Below are 14,720 nucleotides of genomic sequence, written 5' to 3'. Positions count from 1 at the left end.
CGCTGCAAGGAATGCGCATGCTCGGAAGCGGGGATCTTCAGAGAGGTCTTCTTCCCTATTTCTCCACCACCACATTTAAGGGTGGTGTGAGGTGATGAGGGGGCGAAAATGCGGGGAAACTCCCATAGGGTGCATTCACACGAGGGGCGGAGGGAGCGTGTGGAAACACACGCACGCATATAAAGATGATAAAAGTTAAAGGGTGTCCATTGGAGGATGTTTACATTTAATAAGAAGAAGAGCGCGCGTTTGTCCATGTCGATGAGGGATTCATTTTCTCCTCATGATTAGCTTTACTAGCCAACCAGAGCTTAAAGTAACCCTTTTCCAGCCCTGGGAGGAGCACAGGGAGCTTTCACATTACAAAATTACACGCTGCGATCGACACACGTGTCGCAACACAGTTTGGAAAGCTCTCCTGTACTCCTTTGACTGCACATTCAAATGAAAATATGAAACATACGGTGGTCATCACAATGAAATAAACCGATTAGATCTGCTCAACCTCTCAGTATTGATGGGCCAATATGTTTAAGTAGAGCTGCCCAACCTCATTTCCAAATAAATACCATTTCACTCTTTTCCTAAACAGCAGTTCTTGTTTTTCCTTGCTTTTGATCTATTCCATGTTTCAAACTGTAATGTTTCCAGTGAGTGATGGGTGATAGGTTCTAGGAAACAATTGTACAACTGTTAACAGTGCCATTCATGTAAAATAAAAATTGTTGCCTGAATACAGACCTTGGGACTGGTCACTATGCAAGTTATTTGTCCTTGTCTAGTTTTCTTAGAGTAAGGACAACACTGTGATATTATTTTGTAGTTACATATTGCAATACCTTCACAGGAAAAAAATATTGTTTATCAAATATGACATTACATTTTTTTATCAGGTAACAATGACAAGTAACCTAGTAAAGTCTGATGAAAATAGAAAAAAACGTAAAAATGAAGAAAAGGTGAGCAGTTTTAAATAGCCATTTTTATTTTTTAAATGTAAAATGATTGCAGTTTTTGTTTTCGTTCTTTTTCTTTTGCAAAAATGCCTTTCTGTGACATATACAGTCACATATTATGTGATAAGTGTGGTGTGAAAAAAAGTATGTGCACAGTTCTGCAAGGCTGAAAGATTATTACAGCTTTCCATTGTTTGTTTTCTGTTGACAGAATGAATCTTCAGAAAATACACAAATGTCTTCTTTTGAGAAAATGGATTTGTCTCTTTCTGAAAGCTCCCAGGCAGTTCTCAAAACTGAAGCCCTAGAAAAAGTTTTGAATGGTGATGTATATAAAATTATATCAACTTGTAATAAATATCAGTTAATTAACCTTTACATCTACTTTTTACTAAAACAAATATTTATATTAACAGATACAAGCAAAGAAATAAATATTCTATTATCAAAATATGTTCATATTTTAAGGCAAGTATACTGTTTTATTAATTTATTTTTTATAGTATTTATCCAGCTAGTGTAACAAATATTCAGCTAAATTGTTGATAATTTCAAAGTGGTATTTGTGAATTTTTTATTAGTTAAAACATTAAACCAACAAACTATTGCTCCTTATCTGGAACAACTTCAGTGTTTGACATTTGCTCTTCGCTTTATGCATAGACCTATCCTCTGTTAGTGACACTTCATAATACAGTATAATTACTTTGAAATTAAAATAATTATTTTGTTCTGATCTCCTTACATATTGACATTACAAGTAACTGTCTTTTATATAGGGTCTACAATTATTTATTCTGTGAGTTAGGAATATTTTAAATACAAAATTATACCTAAAAAATGAGACACATACCGGTATATATATATATATATATCCAGTTGCATGTTTACATTACTATTGTAGAAATGTTTGCAGAATGAGTAGGTACCAGCAGACATCAGTAAAAATTAAAGTTAATTTGTAGCTTTATATTAACTACAGATTTTTATTTTTGGTAAGTAAAGTGAGAGAGCAGCAATGGATGCCTCATATGTAGAGGAGCTTGGAGGAATTCTGAAAGAAGCTGGTTCTATAGAATATCACTTGAGATTGAAATGGGAGAATCTAAAGCACAGGTTTGCCGCAATGACAGGCCCTCTACAAAGTGAAAATGTATTATCTAGCAAATGATCTTTATTCAAAGGCACTGGCTGCATGTTTAGAGTTCTATATCTGCTGAACACTAATGTATAATTGAAATACCCTTTTATCTGGCTGGATGCTTGATGCACATACTTGTATTGTATGCTGTCTTCATGCAAGTTATGATTACACTGCCTGTAAAAAATATCTCTGTCATGAGGATAGAATCTCTGCCATGCATGTCTACCTGTCTGTTCTTTGTGACCTCTATTCATGACCTCCAGCCCTTACTACACATCACTTACTCATATCTTTCTGCAACTGCATTGCTCCTCACAATGAATTCTGTAAATTAAAATGTATGTGGCATTGGCACTGTGGATATTTTCCTCTGAGGACTTATTATGAGCAACCCTGTTTTTAATGTTTAAAATTTGTGAACTCACATGCTTATTAAATAAATATTCAATGAACAACAAATCTTAAGTTGCAGGAGAAATCCAGTCAGACTGAAAACATGGGATTATTTTATTTGTTTTGTTGTATTATATTTTTTTGCTGTAATCCACCCTGGGGTCTTATGGTGAAGGACAGGTTAATTAATTAATAATATCTGAACTATAGGCTATGTTCAGATATCCTGCCACTTTCATAAGTTTTTTTCTGAAAAAGGTAAAGCAAGCCTCAGGACAAGGAGGGGAATGTGGGAGCTGTTCCACTCTATTAAGGGCTATTTATGGCCCGTTTAATCTTATTAGCCAGGGCCTGGTGCTGTGATCCATTGCAAGCATTTCCTCCAGGCAGCAGGAGGAGGATGGATAATTCTGGCAGTGGATGGCTGGCTGGGTGGGCCTGCCTGCCACAGATCCATTACAATGGAAATGTCTCCCATCAATTTGTCCTCATTTCCATGTCAATGGCATGGGTAAGAATGGGCAGCTGTGGGGGCAGGACCTTCTGGTCCCATCTGGGATAGTCACCACTCCCTTCATTGGGGCATGATGCTCTTTTGGGACTCCTTTTTTTCAAAACCAGTGTTCCCCCTGCCCCCCCCCCAGAGTATGTGTATTTATTTATGCCCATTTAGGCAATGAGGAAAAGGTTCATTAGCTCTGGGTTGTTAACAAGGAGGTGTCTTCCCTTCTGTCCTGCTGTCATGTCAGCCCTGCTGTTTGATCAAGTATGGCTTGACCCTTCATTGTAACCCCCAAAGTCATCACTGCATGCTGAGTTAGTCATGCAAAGTCAAGAGGAAACAAGAGAACCATTTCCTTTTTTCCTTAGAGAGGTGTTGATGTGGAGAGGGGCAGCGCTGGGAACTCAGGCCCAGGAGCAGTAGCAGCAGGAACACAAACTAATGGGGGCTCCTCCAGATAAGATCTGTTTATTCAGCACTCATCTCAATTTACTTGCCCAAGCTTGTGCAGAGGTTAGACTCTATGATATCTGTTGAGCATTCGTTTGAATTCATTGACAGGCAGTTATATGAGAATGAACATTCATCCTGATTTCCTTGTGCAGTGTTTACACATATTCCTGTTGATCTTTCATTTAGGGGAAGGGTTGCAGCTCAGTGGTTAGAGTATCTGCTGTGCCTGAAAAGGGTCCCAGGTGCAATCCCAGGCATCTTCAGATTGGGCTGGGAATATCCCATGTCTGAGATATTGAAAAGCTGATGCCAGTCAGTGTACCTGCTTCCCTCCCAGCACAGGTCAAAGACAGTATTGAATCAAGGAACTTGTGCACCTCCAAGTAGGGCCACAGAACAGCAAATCTTGGACATGAACTGGAAAGGTCCACATCTAACATGTACTAACAATTAAATATTAATTCAGTGGGACAGACATTTGGCTTATACTTGATCAAAAGGGTCTGCACTGATCCTGAGAAGTTCCACAGCATTGACCTTTGATGGGTCTCTTCAGGGACAGACTTTCTACAACCAAGCTATGACTATTGAAAACACTCTATTCTGGATCCTTCATGATGTAGTTAGGTAGTTTTAGACATTGAAGAGAGTGGCCCCATCACTACTCTTTAGACCGTGGTTGATGAACCTGTGGCCCTCCAGAAGTTGCTAAAGCACAATTCCCATCATCCCTGAATGTTGCTTATGGTCCAACCAGTCATATGACACGGCCCCCAATAGGTGCTGGATAGCTCCACCTTTTGTCTGTGACTCATCTCAGTTCACTGATCGCCTGATTAAGAGGATGAGGGTTCCCAAAAACTTGAGTGTATATGCAATCTTTCAAAGATGCCCAGATGCTTGTGAAGACTCCTGAAGTCAATATTGTGTATATGTGTGCACAAACACTGTCTCAACAAGTCATTCCCATATCTATTAGAAATATTTTCTCTATGATTCAGCTTATGCGCATCCCTACCCTCCTTTTTTGTCTTTCGATTTTTATCTTTTGATCTGGCATGTCTAAGCATCCCCGGCATTTTATTGTTTAAAGCTACAGCCCTCATCAGCTAATTAAAACACATAAAGTAGCCCTTGCAGAAGTTTGACCTGCATATTGGACTGAGATGGTTTCTTTATTATACACTTTAAAAAATCTTTATATTCTGTTGACTTGGTTCGTCATCATGCATTAAATTTCATTTGGGGTGGGTTTTTTTTTGGGGGGGGTCATTTGAATTTGTCCCTGTGTTAATGCCAACCAGTTAGGCCCAGTAGGAAGAATGGGGCACTGACCACTGTCTGAAGCTAGCCCCCACCGGCCTGCCTTCTTATAGGCCACCGGATGGCACTACATGCCAGCTCTCTTCTTCATGCCAATCTTGCCCTTATAGAACTCAGCAAAAAGAATGGGGACAAGACTAGAATGCAAATCATTAGTGCTGGATCCATCAACTGTTGGACTCTTTACCTTCTGCCCTACCACTTCCAATGGCACCAGCCACTACTACTTCTCTCATGGGGTTCTTCATTATGATCAAAAAGATAAGAGCTATTACTTGAATGTCAATGACTGCCCCTTTTAGCCTCCTTTTCCATTGTTCTGTCCAGAGTGCCTGACAAAGCAACCTGCTCCCTGTGATGATATAACCTATTCTGATGATATCATCATTTCCTCACAATTCTCTGAGAAAGAATAGGCAAGGAACAGAGCTTCTCCTAAATTCTGGCTGAACTTGGCTGTTTCAGTGTGGCAGTATGCAGTGCTTGAGGGAGGGCAGAAGAGAGAAAAGGGTTTTGCCAGCTTTGAATCCACTCAGACTGGCTCACTCTGAGCTCCATGAAATGGATTTGAGGTTGCTGGGAGAGGGATCTGCTGCCACTATTGCTTCCTGTCACACACTAATGATTCAATCAGTCTAATTGATATTGATGTTTGTGTGGGGTCTACCAGGATTTGGAAAGAGAGCTGGGGGCAGGAACAGTGAGACTTCTGTATCAGCTACAAGCAAGCAATGCTTTGCTGGGTATGGGGGTGGGCTTTGGTAATATGGCACCCTGAGCAAGGACAAAAATTGGTGTGCCCCCTCACCCATATTAAAATATAGATATTATTATTATTATTTGTGCCCCTTGGCACCCTATACAAGAGATCCACCCACACCATCCTAAATCGGGTGCTACTGGATTTAGTAGAGGAGCTGAGAAAGGAAGGGAACACGACTGGGTTCAGCTTCATTTTGAAATTACTCCAGTATAGGATTAATGAACATGATCAGTGTAATATAGTGCATGGGTGAGGATCCTGTGGCACTCTGGATGCTGCAGGATTCCGATCCAATCAGCTCCAGTCAGCATGTCTTATGGTCAGAGATTAGGAGACTCCAGCAACATCAGAAGAACCAGAGGTTCCCTAACCCTGAGCAAAGATGGCATTTTGGTAGAGCCATCCACAATTCTGAGCTTTCAATTAGGTTAAATGAAAAATAGAAGAGAAAGCACTAAATTCAAATAGCTTAAAGCCAAAACAAAGAAAGATCAATACTTGGCTTGGAGTTTGTTGCTAAACGTAATGGGCTTCCTATGTCACTCCTTCCAAGAAACCCTGTATTTTGGATTCTGAATTCTGATGTCTCACAATAGGAATGTGTCACCTGTAGCCTTCCAGATGTTGCTGGACTACAATACTATTGTCTATGACCTTTGGCTATGCTGGCTGGGGCGGGTGGGACCTGGAGTCCAACAACACCTACAGACCAACATCTGCAGAAGTTCCCCCATCCATGTATTACAAGGCTAAAGTTGTTTCCTAGCTGGTTATAGCACTTTTGATCAGAGCTATTACTTGTGCGTTCTGAAGGGGATATTCTTCTGATCAATGAGATGTATGATATGAGGCGACCCAAAGCTTATTTTGGGGGACAGGCACATATGAAGTTCAGTACCTTATTCAGGCTGCTAATACAGTTCTATTTTGAATTAGGAATTGAGAACTACAGGTAGTTACCACTTTCAGCTTTATCTATTGCTTATCCAAGTCTGGTCACAGCAGAGACCTTTCTTTTTCTTAAATATTCAGTACCCTTGGACAGTCCCTTATAAACAGGATACTGTCCACATTAAACCTCTCTCAAATAAATAAGCCCCCTATTTCCTCCTTGGAACAACACAAAGTTTTTATCTTCTAAGGGCCTACAGTATGGGCCTTGCAGACCTTCAGAGACCAGCTCTTTTGAGTTTGGCTCAAGAGGCAGAAAGTCATGATTTCTTGGGGAAACTACTTCTAACCCCAAATCTCCTTTACTCTAGCCCAGGTGGGACACAGCTAGTATGATAGTCCCTTGTGGGAAAAGTTCTGTCTCTATAATCACATCTTACTGCTACTGCTTAGTTGTAAGCTTGTTACTACAGGGGTTGTCAACCTGGTCCCTACCACCCACTAGTGGGTGTCTCAGGATTCTATGTGGGCGGTAGAGGGTTCTATGGCACAAGTTGAATCCTCCTTCCATCGAGCAGTAAGGAAATTTTACCATCAAAAAGGAGCATTAGTGGGTGGTAGTTATAAAAAGATTGACTACCCCTGATCTAGAGCAAGGTGGGGACTGGGTAGGCAACCTCAATAACATGAGAAGATCCTTGCTGGATCAGGCCAATGGTCCACCTAGTCCAGTGGCCAGCTAGATCCCTATGAGAGGACTATAGGCAGGATCTCAGTGCAACAGTAATATATTTTTTGTTCTCAGGGCTGCGTACTAGCAGTGGGCAGGGCTGGATCCCAAAGTAGGTGGGGCTAGAGACAAAGCCCTCCTTTACTCTCTCTTTCTGCCACTAGCTTGCTGCTCCTATCTCTCTGCCACCTTCCCCCCTCTCTTTTTTGGTTAACCCCTTGCCAGTCCATGAAATTAGTCTAAAAGTTACATGCAGCCCTAGGGTTGCAAGTTGCTCACCTGTGAGCTGGAGATAAGCATAGCATTTTTCTCTGGTTGCAACAAAATCAAGGGAATCAGTAGCCTGGTGTTTGTTTGGCCCTGTGTGGGCCAAAATCACCATCCCTACTGAAGTAGAAAATCTGTGTTTAATAAATACATTCAGAGGCCCACAGTTCCTGATTTGAAGCCTACCTGGCTGAATCAACAAGTAGTTCTTTCTTCCCATATATGATATGCAATGAATGTACTTGCGGTGCCGACAACAGCCATCTCCTGGTGACCTTCGAGTGGATGACTCCTTGGGGAGTGTGTGTGTGTGTGTGTGTGTGTGTGTGTGTGACAGAGAGAGAGAGAGAGAGAAACACAATTGGAATTGGCTGACAGCCTACACAGTGGAGCGGGGGGGGGGGCAGTCAAATCTAATCAGTGCCCTTTCCCTTAATAAATCATTTGTCTTAATCAAATGCCCACCCTCCCCAGCTAATAACTCACGGCATCAGGGACCCAACTGCAGCAACAATGCGGCTAATGGAACAATTTATTTTCATAATGGTGCCGGGTTTGCTGTGAGCAAGGAGAAGGGGCAGGCGGCAGGCAGGGCTGTATGGGCTTGGGGAGGTGAGGGGGAGCAAGACTTTCTAATTAGTGAATGAAATTTGATGTAAGTCCACAGCAAGATGGATTTGCTTCCTGACAAGAGACTTTTCTGCTCAAAGCACCTGTCAAGAGACGGAAATTAAATTATTTCTAATTCCTCACTAACCTCGCGGGAGTCACTATTCCACTGGGAAAAGGTGGGACCATTCCTTTAAATAAACAGGCAATTGAAGGACTGAACAGGAATGCGTTGACATTTGCAGACGGGAGGTAATGGCAATGCATGAGTGTATTAAAATCTCCTGTGTTTTCCTTTGGCAAATGCTAAGAATGAGGACTTAGCATAGAGTGGGGGCATTGGCAGGGAAAGTGAATGAACTAAATACATCTGTTCTGTGCTGTGAAATAAAAGAAATATGTGGGTGCAGAAAGACAGACATTTGGGTGTATTGAATTAACACCCCCCCAAAGAATAAAACCCTAACAAACACACTGAACAGCTATGAATATGTTGTTAAAGACTGGGGAAGAAGAACACAATAAACAGGGGAAGGCATGGATTAGGAAATCATACTGGTGGTGAAAGGGTTAGGAAAAAGGACAGGAATAACAGAGGTGGCCAGAAAACTATGAAGACCACAAAAGATTCTTCCCTTGAGCCAGTTTTAAGCATTTTGCTGCTCCAGATGACCTATCTACCTACCTATCTATTTCTTATCCACTTTCTACCATAAGGTGTCGGTGCTGGTTACAACAATATAAAAATACAATATTCAAAACAATTTGCATTGAAACACCAACCTCTTCCACCCTGTATCTGGGATTCATAGTCCCTCATCTTTAACCTCACAACTTTCTGTTGGGTTTCCAAGGACTAGCCGGATCTTCCTTCGCATTCCACACACAGAATTGCTTTGTACAGAGGCCTCCTGCTCTCACTTCCTTGTTGCACCCATTGTTATGAATCAACAATACTTCTGATCTGTTCTCCTTCCAAGGAACACAGAGTGGCATTTGCAGGACCCTCCCACTTGACTCCTCACATCAACTTGACAGAGAGGTTGCAGCTTGGCCAAAGGCCACCCAGGAAACCCTCGTTGCAGAGTGGGATTGCAGCTCACATCTCTGTGCCTTAAAACCCTTCCCTTTCATTTTTGCAACAGCCTAGCAAATTAGATTAGTGTTATTCCAATGGCATTTATAGAGTTCTTTAAAAACAACAACTGAGGTTGGTAGTGACCAACCCCAAGTCTTTTCTTCAACTTGTGTGGAGTACATGCTGCGTTTATTGTCCGCTCTGGCTTCTCTATACTGTACAGATAGACAAACTATCCAGAGCGCAGACGGTGAACTCCACCTCTTTCCAGGCTTCTGGGCTAGATTAACCGGTTCCATTGCCTTTTAAGAAGCAAAGAACTGTCCGGCACGGAAAAGTACTGAAGGATCATTAGAGGAAATTCCGCGTCTCGATTTTAATCCAGAGTTATGTTTACCCAGACCACGTCCATCCTCAAGCACAGCTCTGTCTTCTGCCCATTGACGCTTCTTCGGGAAATGGAACTAGAGCCCGATGGTCCATGAACAGAACAAGGCAGAAGCAATCATGCAGCTTCCTAATAGCATACAGAGGCCTTCACTCCGAGTCCGAGGGCTTGGGATGCCCTTCCAGTCATATCGACTCCCAAGTTTTATGTCGGATATCTGAACTTCAGCTTCCCCTCCACATCTAAGCACCCATCAATATGTAACGCTATCCTGAGTTTCCCCGTTTTCAGATTAGCCTATTCCTGTCTCATTTAGGTGACCTGACATAACCAAGGCGCACACACGATCATTCCAGTGCTGAAGGCCAATAGTTAACACCCACCCCTCCGTGCCAAGATGGGGCTTCACCTGTTGAATTTCTGCTTGTCACGCAGCCGGGAGAAGTGCTAGAGAACGAAACGTGGCGAGAATGGTGCGCCCCAGCGGTGCGCCTCGCTCCTTTCCCCCGCAGGCAGGCAGCCCCCTCCGGCGGCGATCCGAAACGCCCCAGAAATTTAATTTGTTTAATCTATTCCCTAGGCAAGGAGTCAATAAGCGAGCAGCGCCCGGCGTGGCCCTCGCCTCCGAGGTGTCAGCGTGACGAGGTGAAGTCCTCAGCCTGATTGATCCGCCACCGCTCCGGCTAATAGAGCCACGCTAAGCGGAGTGATTGATATAATGGGGCTCATTAGCCTTAAAGGCTGCCGGGGGAGAAGCGAGCCGGCGCTTTATTTATGGCGTTCACACCCACACGATGGCACCTGGATTGGAAGGGAAGGTCGTTTGAGGGTCTCGCTTCATCAGGGTAAGGAACAGAAGGGTCTCCTTGCTCTTGCCGGGACCACAAGTGAGGGTTGCCAACTGGCCAGAAACACAAATAAGCTCCCTTCCAGACTTGGTATGCAGAAATCAAAAGCCGCAGCTTTTCATTTAATGGAGATTAGCATGATAAGAACATCGGAAGAGCCTTGCTGGATGGGGTCAAAGGCCCATCTAGTCCCACATTCTGTTCTCACAGCCGTCCACCAGATGCATGTGGGAAGCCTGGCACTTGCCAGCAACTGGTATTCAGAAGCACACTGTCTTCCAGCAGTGGATGAAGAACGCAGCCATCATGTCTAGCAGCCACATCCAGCTGTTGTTAAAGCTACAGAAAATAAATTCGTAAAAAAAGAGAGATGGTGTCAGTCTCAGGGCTTTTGGCTCCTGATTTGCCTCTGTCTGGGAAGGTAAAGGCGTTTCCGTGCGCTGCTCTGGTTTGCCAGAAGTGGTTTAGTCATGCTGGCCTCATGACCTGGAAGCTCCCTCGGCCAATAAAGCGAGATGAGCGCCGCAACCCCAGAGTCGTCCGCGACTGGACCTAACGGTCAGGGGTCCCTTTACCTTTACCTTTTATAGAGCTCAAGCCATTTTGCTACCTGAGGCAGAGCAGCAAATGGCAAAGTGCAGAGTACGCCAGGAGCATCAAATTATTTGGTGGCTGAAGTGAAAAATTCTCACAAACTGTACACACGCCACAAACATATTGCAACCACACAAGCATATATACACTGCACCAGGCACACACCACAAACAGGTAACTGTGACAGCGATTAGGCTTGAAAAAATGTTTTTGTTTTCCTCTCCAAGCATAATGAGGGCAAGAAGAGAATATATGTATGGGGAGGCAAGAGTTACATTTCCCTATCCAGCGGCAATCTCCAAGAAGATGCCCCCCTCCAACAATTAGACTTGAAAAATACAAAAAATAATAATAAATACTGTGGGCAAGGATGGGATTAAATCTTACCTTCACCAGTTGATTTCCAAAAACCGCCCCTCCTCCCTTGCAATTGGGCTGTGTAAAAAAAAGCCTTCTGTTGGCACCAGTATAAGGCTTCTCTCAGCCCTAATTGTAGTGAGGAGTGTTTTCTGTGGGGGCGCAGAGATGCAGAGGTAAGTTTAACACACACGCCACCACAATTAGCAGGCCTGTGTGGCAGGGGCGGCGGGAGCTGGGTATGCTTGCTCCTGGCCTCAGAGGGCTAAACTGGATGGTGGCACCCTCCAGAGACTGGCTACTTTTTTGTTTAAGTTTATAATTTTATTCTAATTGGACTCCTGCCCTGGGCTTCAGACAAGCTCTGCATGGGCCTCACAGTTAGGAATGAAATACTTTTTGTTGAGTGCAATAGGACTATCTAAAGACTAATTTCAGCAGAGGGTAGATTCTGGGTTGGCAGGGAAGGCCTCTGTAGGTGTGGATGTGCCCACAGACACCATGTTGTCAACGTATGGAATAAACAATCAAATATTCAGCAGGTGAAGTTTTGCTCACAATGGATTCCTTTGTCAAAAAGAGATAGTTATCTTTGGCGCAATTTATTCCTAGCATGCACAGGGTGGGGTGCAACTTCACTAGCCAGGCTCCCTCCACCCCCTGCTTTTTTGTTGCCAGACTCCCCACTGCTTCTAGATGGGTGCCAATCTCACCTGCTTCAGGGTTAACCTGGTTGAGAGGAAGCAGCTACCCACCTCCCTTTGGCAGTGTTGGAGGGAGAAGTGGGTTAATCAGAAGCCAGAGAAACAGTAATAAATGCCCATTATCTTTTTAATGAGCTGACATTAATTAGAGCTCAAGGTCGTGGGAAAGGGGGCTGATTTATCCAACTCCTCTTGCCCATGCTGGAGTGTCTGCTCAATGAAAAGAGCATTAAGATGGAATGAAGAAGGGGAGAGAGTGCTATCAGCTGGACTGGTGGTGGGAATAAGCTTTGTGTAGGAGAAGCCTTGACTATGTCTCTATGTACATCAATCCATCCTGCTGGGCTTCACCTCTGCTCTCTTTTCTTGGCTGTGCTGCAATGTGATGATGATAACCTCCATTTCCATAGGAGGCTGTAGTTAGTTACTATATTTAAAAGATTTCTAATCCTTTCAGGGCACACTACTCTCACAAGATAGTTTGCAATAATTTAAAACACACAACAACAGTAGCAATAACTTCAGGATTAACAGTTGCTTTAAAAAATGGAAAACTTCACACACAAATGTAATAGAAATTTGGTATCAGGATGTGGCCAGGTGAAAAGGAACAGAATCAGACACATTCCAGGGGTATGGTATTGCTTTATTGAATATGCTTCCATTTCAGAAAATAACCATAATCCACTGTGAACCCATGAAGATCTGATCTTGGTTAATACAACATTTGAAAGACCTTCCTCGATTGGACTTTTGTTAGTCAGAAGCCTTGATGCCCCATCATAATACCATCTCAATTCTCTCATTAATGTACTGTTACAGACGTTATTGTCATCTAATGTTTGTATCTTAAACTCAGTTTTCAAAAACTTTTTGAAGTTATTTTCTTGTTTTAAAAAAATTAACCAAATGCATCAAGGAATTGAAATGTCTTGATATCTATCTATTTTGATATGTATCTATGTGTCCTGGAGCAGATGACAAATGTTGGCGATAGAGTGAGGAGGATAAGAATGTACATTTATTAAGAAGTTTTGTTGGGGAATATTGGGGAAATGGCAGGTTATAATTTAACTCAGGACCTATTAGTCATTTTGTTTGGTAACATAAAAAAATGAAAGAAACGGGGAGAAAATAGAAATGCTTATTTATTTACTTACAGCTGCCAGAATGCCAATTTGCAAAAAGTGGAAGGAGAAAGATTCCTCATCATTAAGAGAATGGTTGAACAGGACATGAGATATGCTAAAGTTGACAGACATAATCAAAAACAGAGAAATCAAAAATGTCAGCAAGGAAGCAAAAACTCTATTGAAAAATGGTCATTGTTTGGAGTGGAATAATCAAGTGCAAAATAATGTGCAACCACAAAGAATCACAAATGCTTATTACTTGTCTTCTATTTCCTTTCATCTTCTGTAAATGGAATTTACTATATTTTTCTCCTCCATCTTTATTTCACATGGAATGTTATAGATTCATGCAAAGCTTGTACCGTGGTACCTTGGGTTACAGACGCTTCAGGTTACAGACTCCGCTAACCCAGAAATAGTACCTCAGGTTAAGAACTTTGCTTCAGGATGAGAACAGAAATCAGGCGGCAGCGGGAGGCCCCATTAGCTAAAGTGGTACCTCAGGTTAAAAACAGTTTCAGGTTAAGAATGGACCTCCAGAACGAATTAAGTTCTTAACCCAAGGTACCACTGTATTACAACTTACTGAAAGTTATCAGTTTTTGTTTTTAAAAGCAGGGAGAGAAGAAATGTTTTAAAGGGCTGCTTGAAGACCAACAGCAATGAAATCACATATATTTCAGAGGTTCAGAACCACCACTGAGAAAGCCTTGTCCCTGATGGGGATGAATTGAGGGTTAAATCTGAAAATTTAAATTTAAACCTCCTGTCCCATGTGTGGGAGAAATATGAGAGTAAACAGGCTGTGAAACCCTTTTAGCAGAATAAAAACACATGTGCTTTTGCAACTTACTGGAAGCTATGGATTAGACAATTACACTTCTTATTCCAGTTTACTTGTGGTCTGCTTGTGAGTTTCCCACAGACACCTGCTTGGGTGCCGTGAGAAAAGGCTGCTGGATATGATTGGTTTGATGGCCAAATCTTCCCTTTTCTTATTTTATTAAATTGTAGCTAAGAGATGCTGAACAGCACGTGATGCCAGAATAAGGTTACCAGATTTTTTTCAAACAATCCCGGGTCACTTTTCTTTTTTTGAAAAGAGAAAAAAAAGTTATTTAAAAAAATTATTTAAAAATATATATAAAGAAGTAATATCTTCTCTTCTGTGGTCTCCTCTGTCGCGCGGCCTTCCTCTGGGCCCCAGCCTGCTCTCCTGGAGCACTAGCCACCGTAGAGTAGCCGCCGTAGATTAGACAATTACACCTCTTATTCCAGTTTACTTGTGGTCTGCTAAGCTTTCCCCTCTCTGTCCCTGTTGCTAAGAATGTTCCAGACATTTTAGAATGTACCAGATATAAAAACAAAAAATGTTTACTTACATTTCAATGCAGGCAGCAAATATATTAAGTATACCTGCAGTATGCAGGTGAAAATGCTTCTTAGTTACAAAATACAAAATTAGTTTCCAAAATGGAGTGTTCACATTGCTGGCATGAAAGAAGAGAGAGACTGGGGCAAGGAGAAAAGATTAAGATCCTTTGTCCTATTTCCTGCCACAGGAAGTAGGAGATATGATGTCACACC

The 14,720-nt window shown here is 42.4% G+C and overlaps 1 protein-coding gene across 3 annotated transcripts in view; it reads left to right on the top strand.

The window, feature by feature from the left end:
• Positions 1 to 2,571, top strand: part of IHH (Indian hedgehog signaling molecule) — a 37,042-nt gene extending 34,471 nt beyond the window's left edge. Inside the window, exons 5-8 of one of the 3 annotated variants that reach the window (XM_028741913.2) lie at positions 894 to 959; positions 1,168 to 1,279; positions 1,373 to 1,424; positions 1,962 to 2,571. In XM_028741913.2, coding sequence (XP_028597746.2) covers positions 894 to 959; positions 1,168 to 1,279; positions 1,373 to 1,424; positions 1,962 to 2,127 — 396 coding nt within the window. In that variant the 3' untranslated portion in view covers positions 2,128 to 2,571. Of the gene's footprint in view, positions 1 to 893; positions 960 to 1,167; positions 1,280 to 1,372; positions 1,425 to 1,961 lie in introns of those variants that run through there. The other 2 variants (XM_077934132.1, XM_077934130.1) reach the window with 2 other exon arrangements.
• The last annotated feature ends 12,149 nt before the right edge of the window (positions 2,572 to 14,720 follow it).

Source organism: Podarcis muralis, chromosome 1 (genome assembly GCF_964188315.1).
Source record: "Podarcis muralis chromosome 1, rPodMur119.hap1.1, whole genome shotgun sequence".
Classification (NCBI taxonomy): domain Eukaryota; kingdom Metazoa; phylum Chordata; class Lepidosauria; order Squamata; family Lacertidae; genus Podarcis; species Podarcis muralis.
The sequence above is the reverse complement of the archived record's forward strand: the minus strand, read 5'-3'. Positions and strand labels throughout refer to the sequence as shown.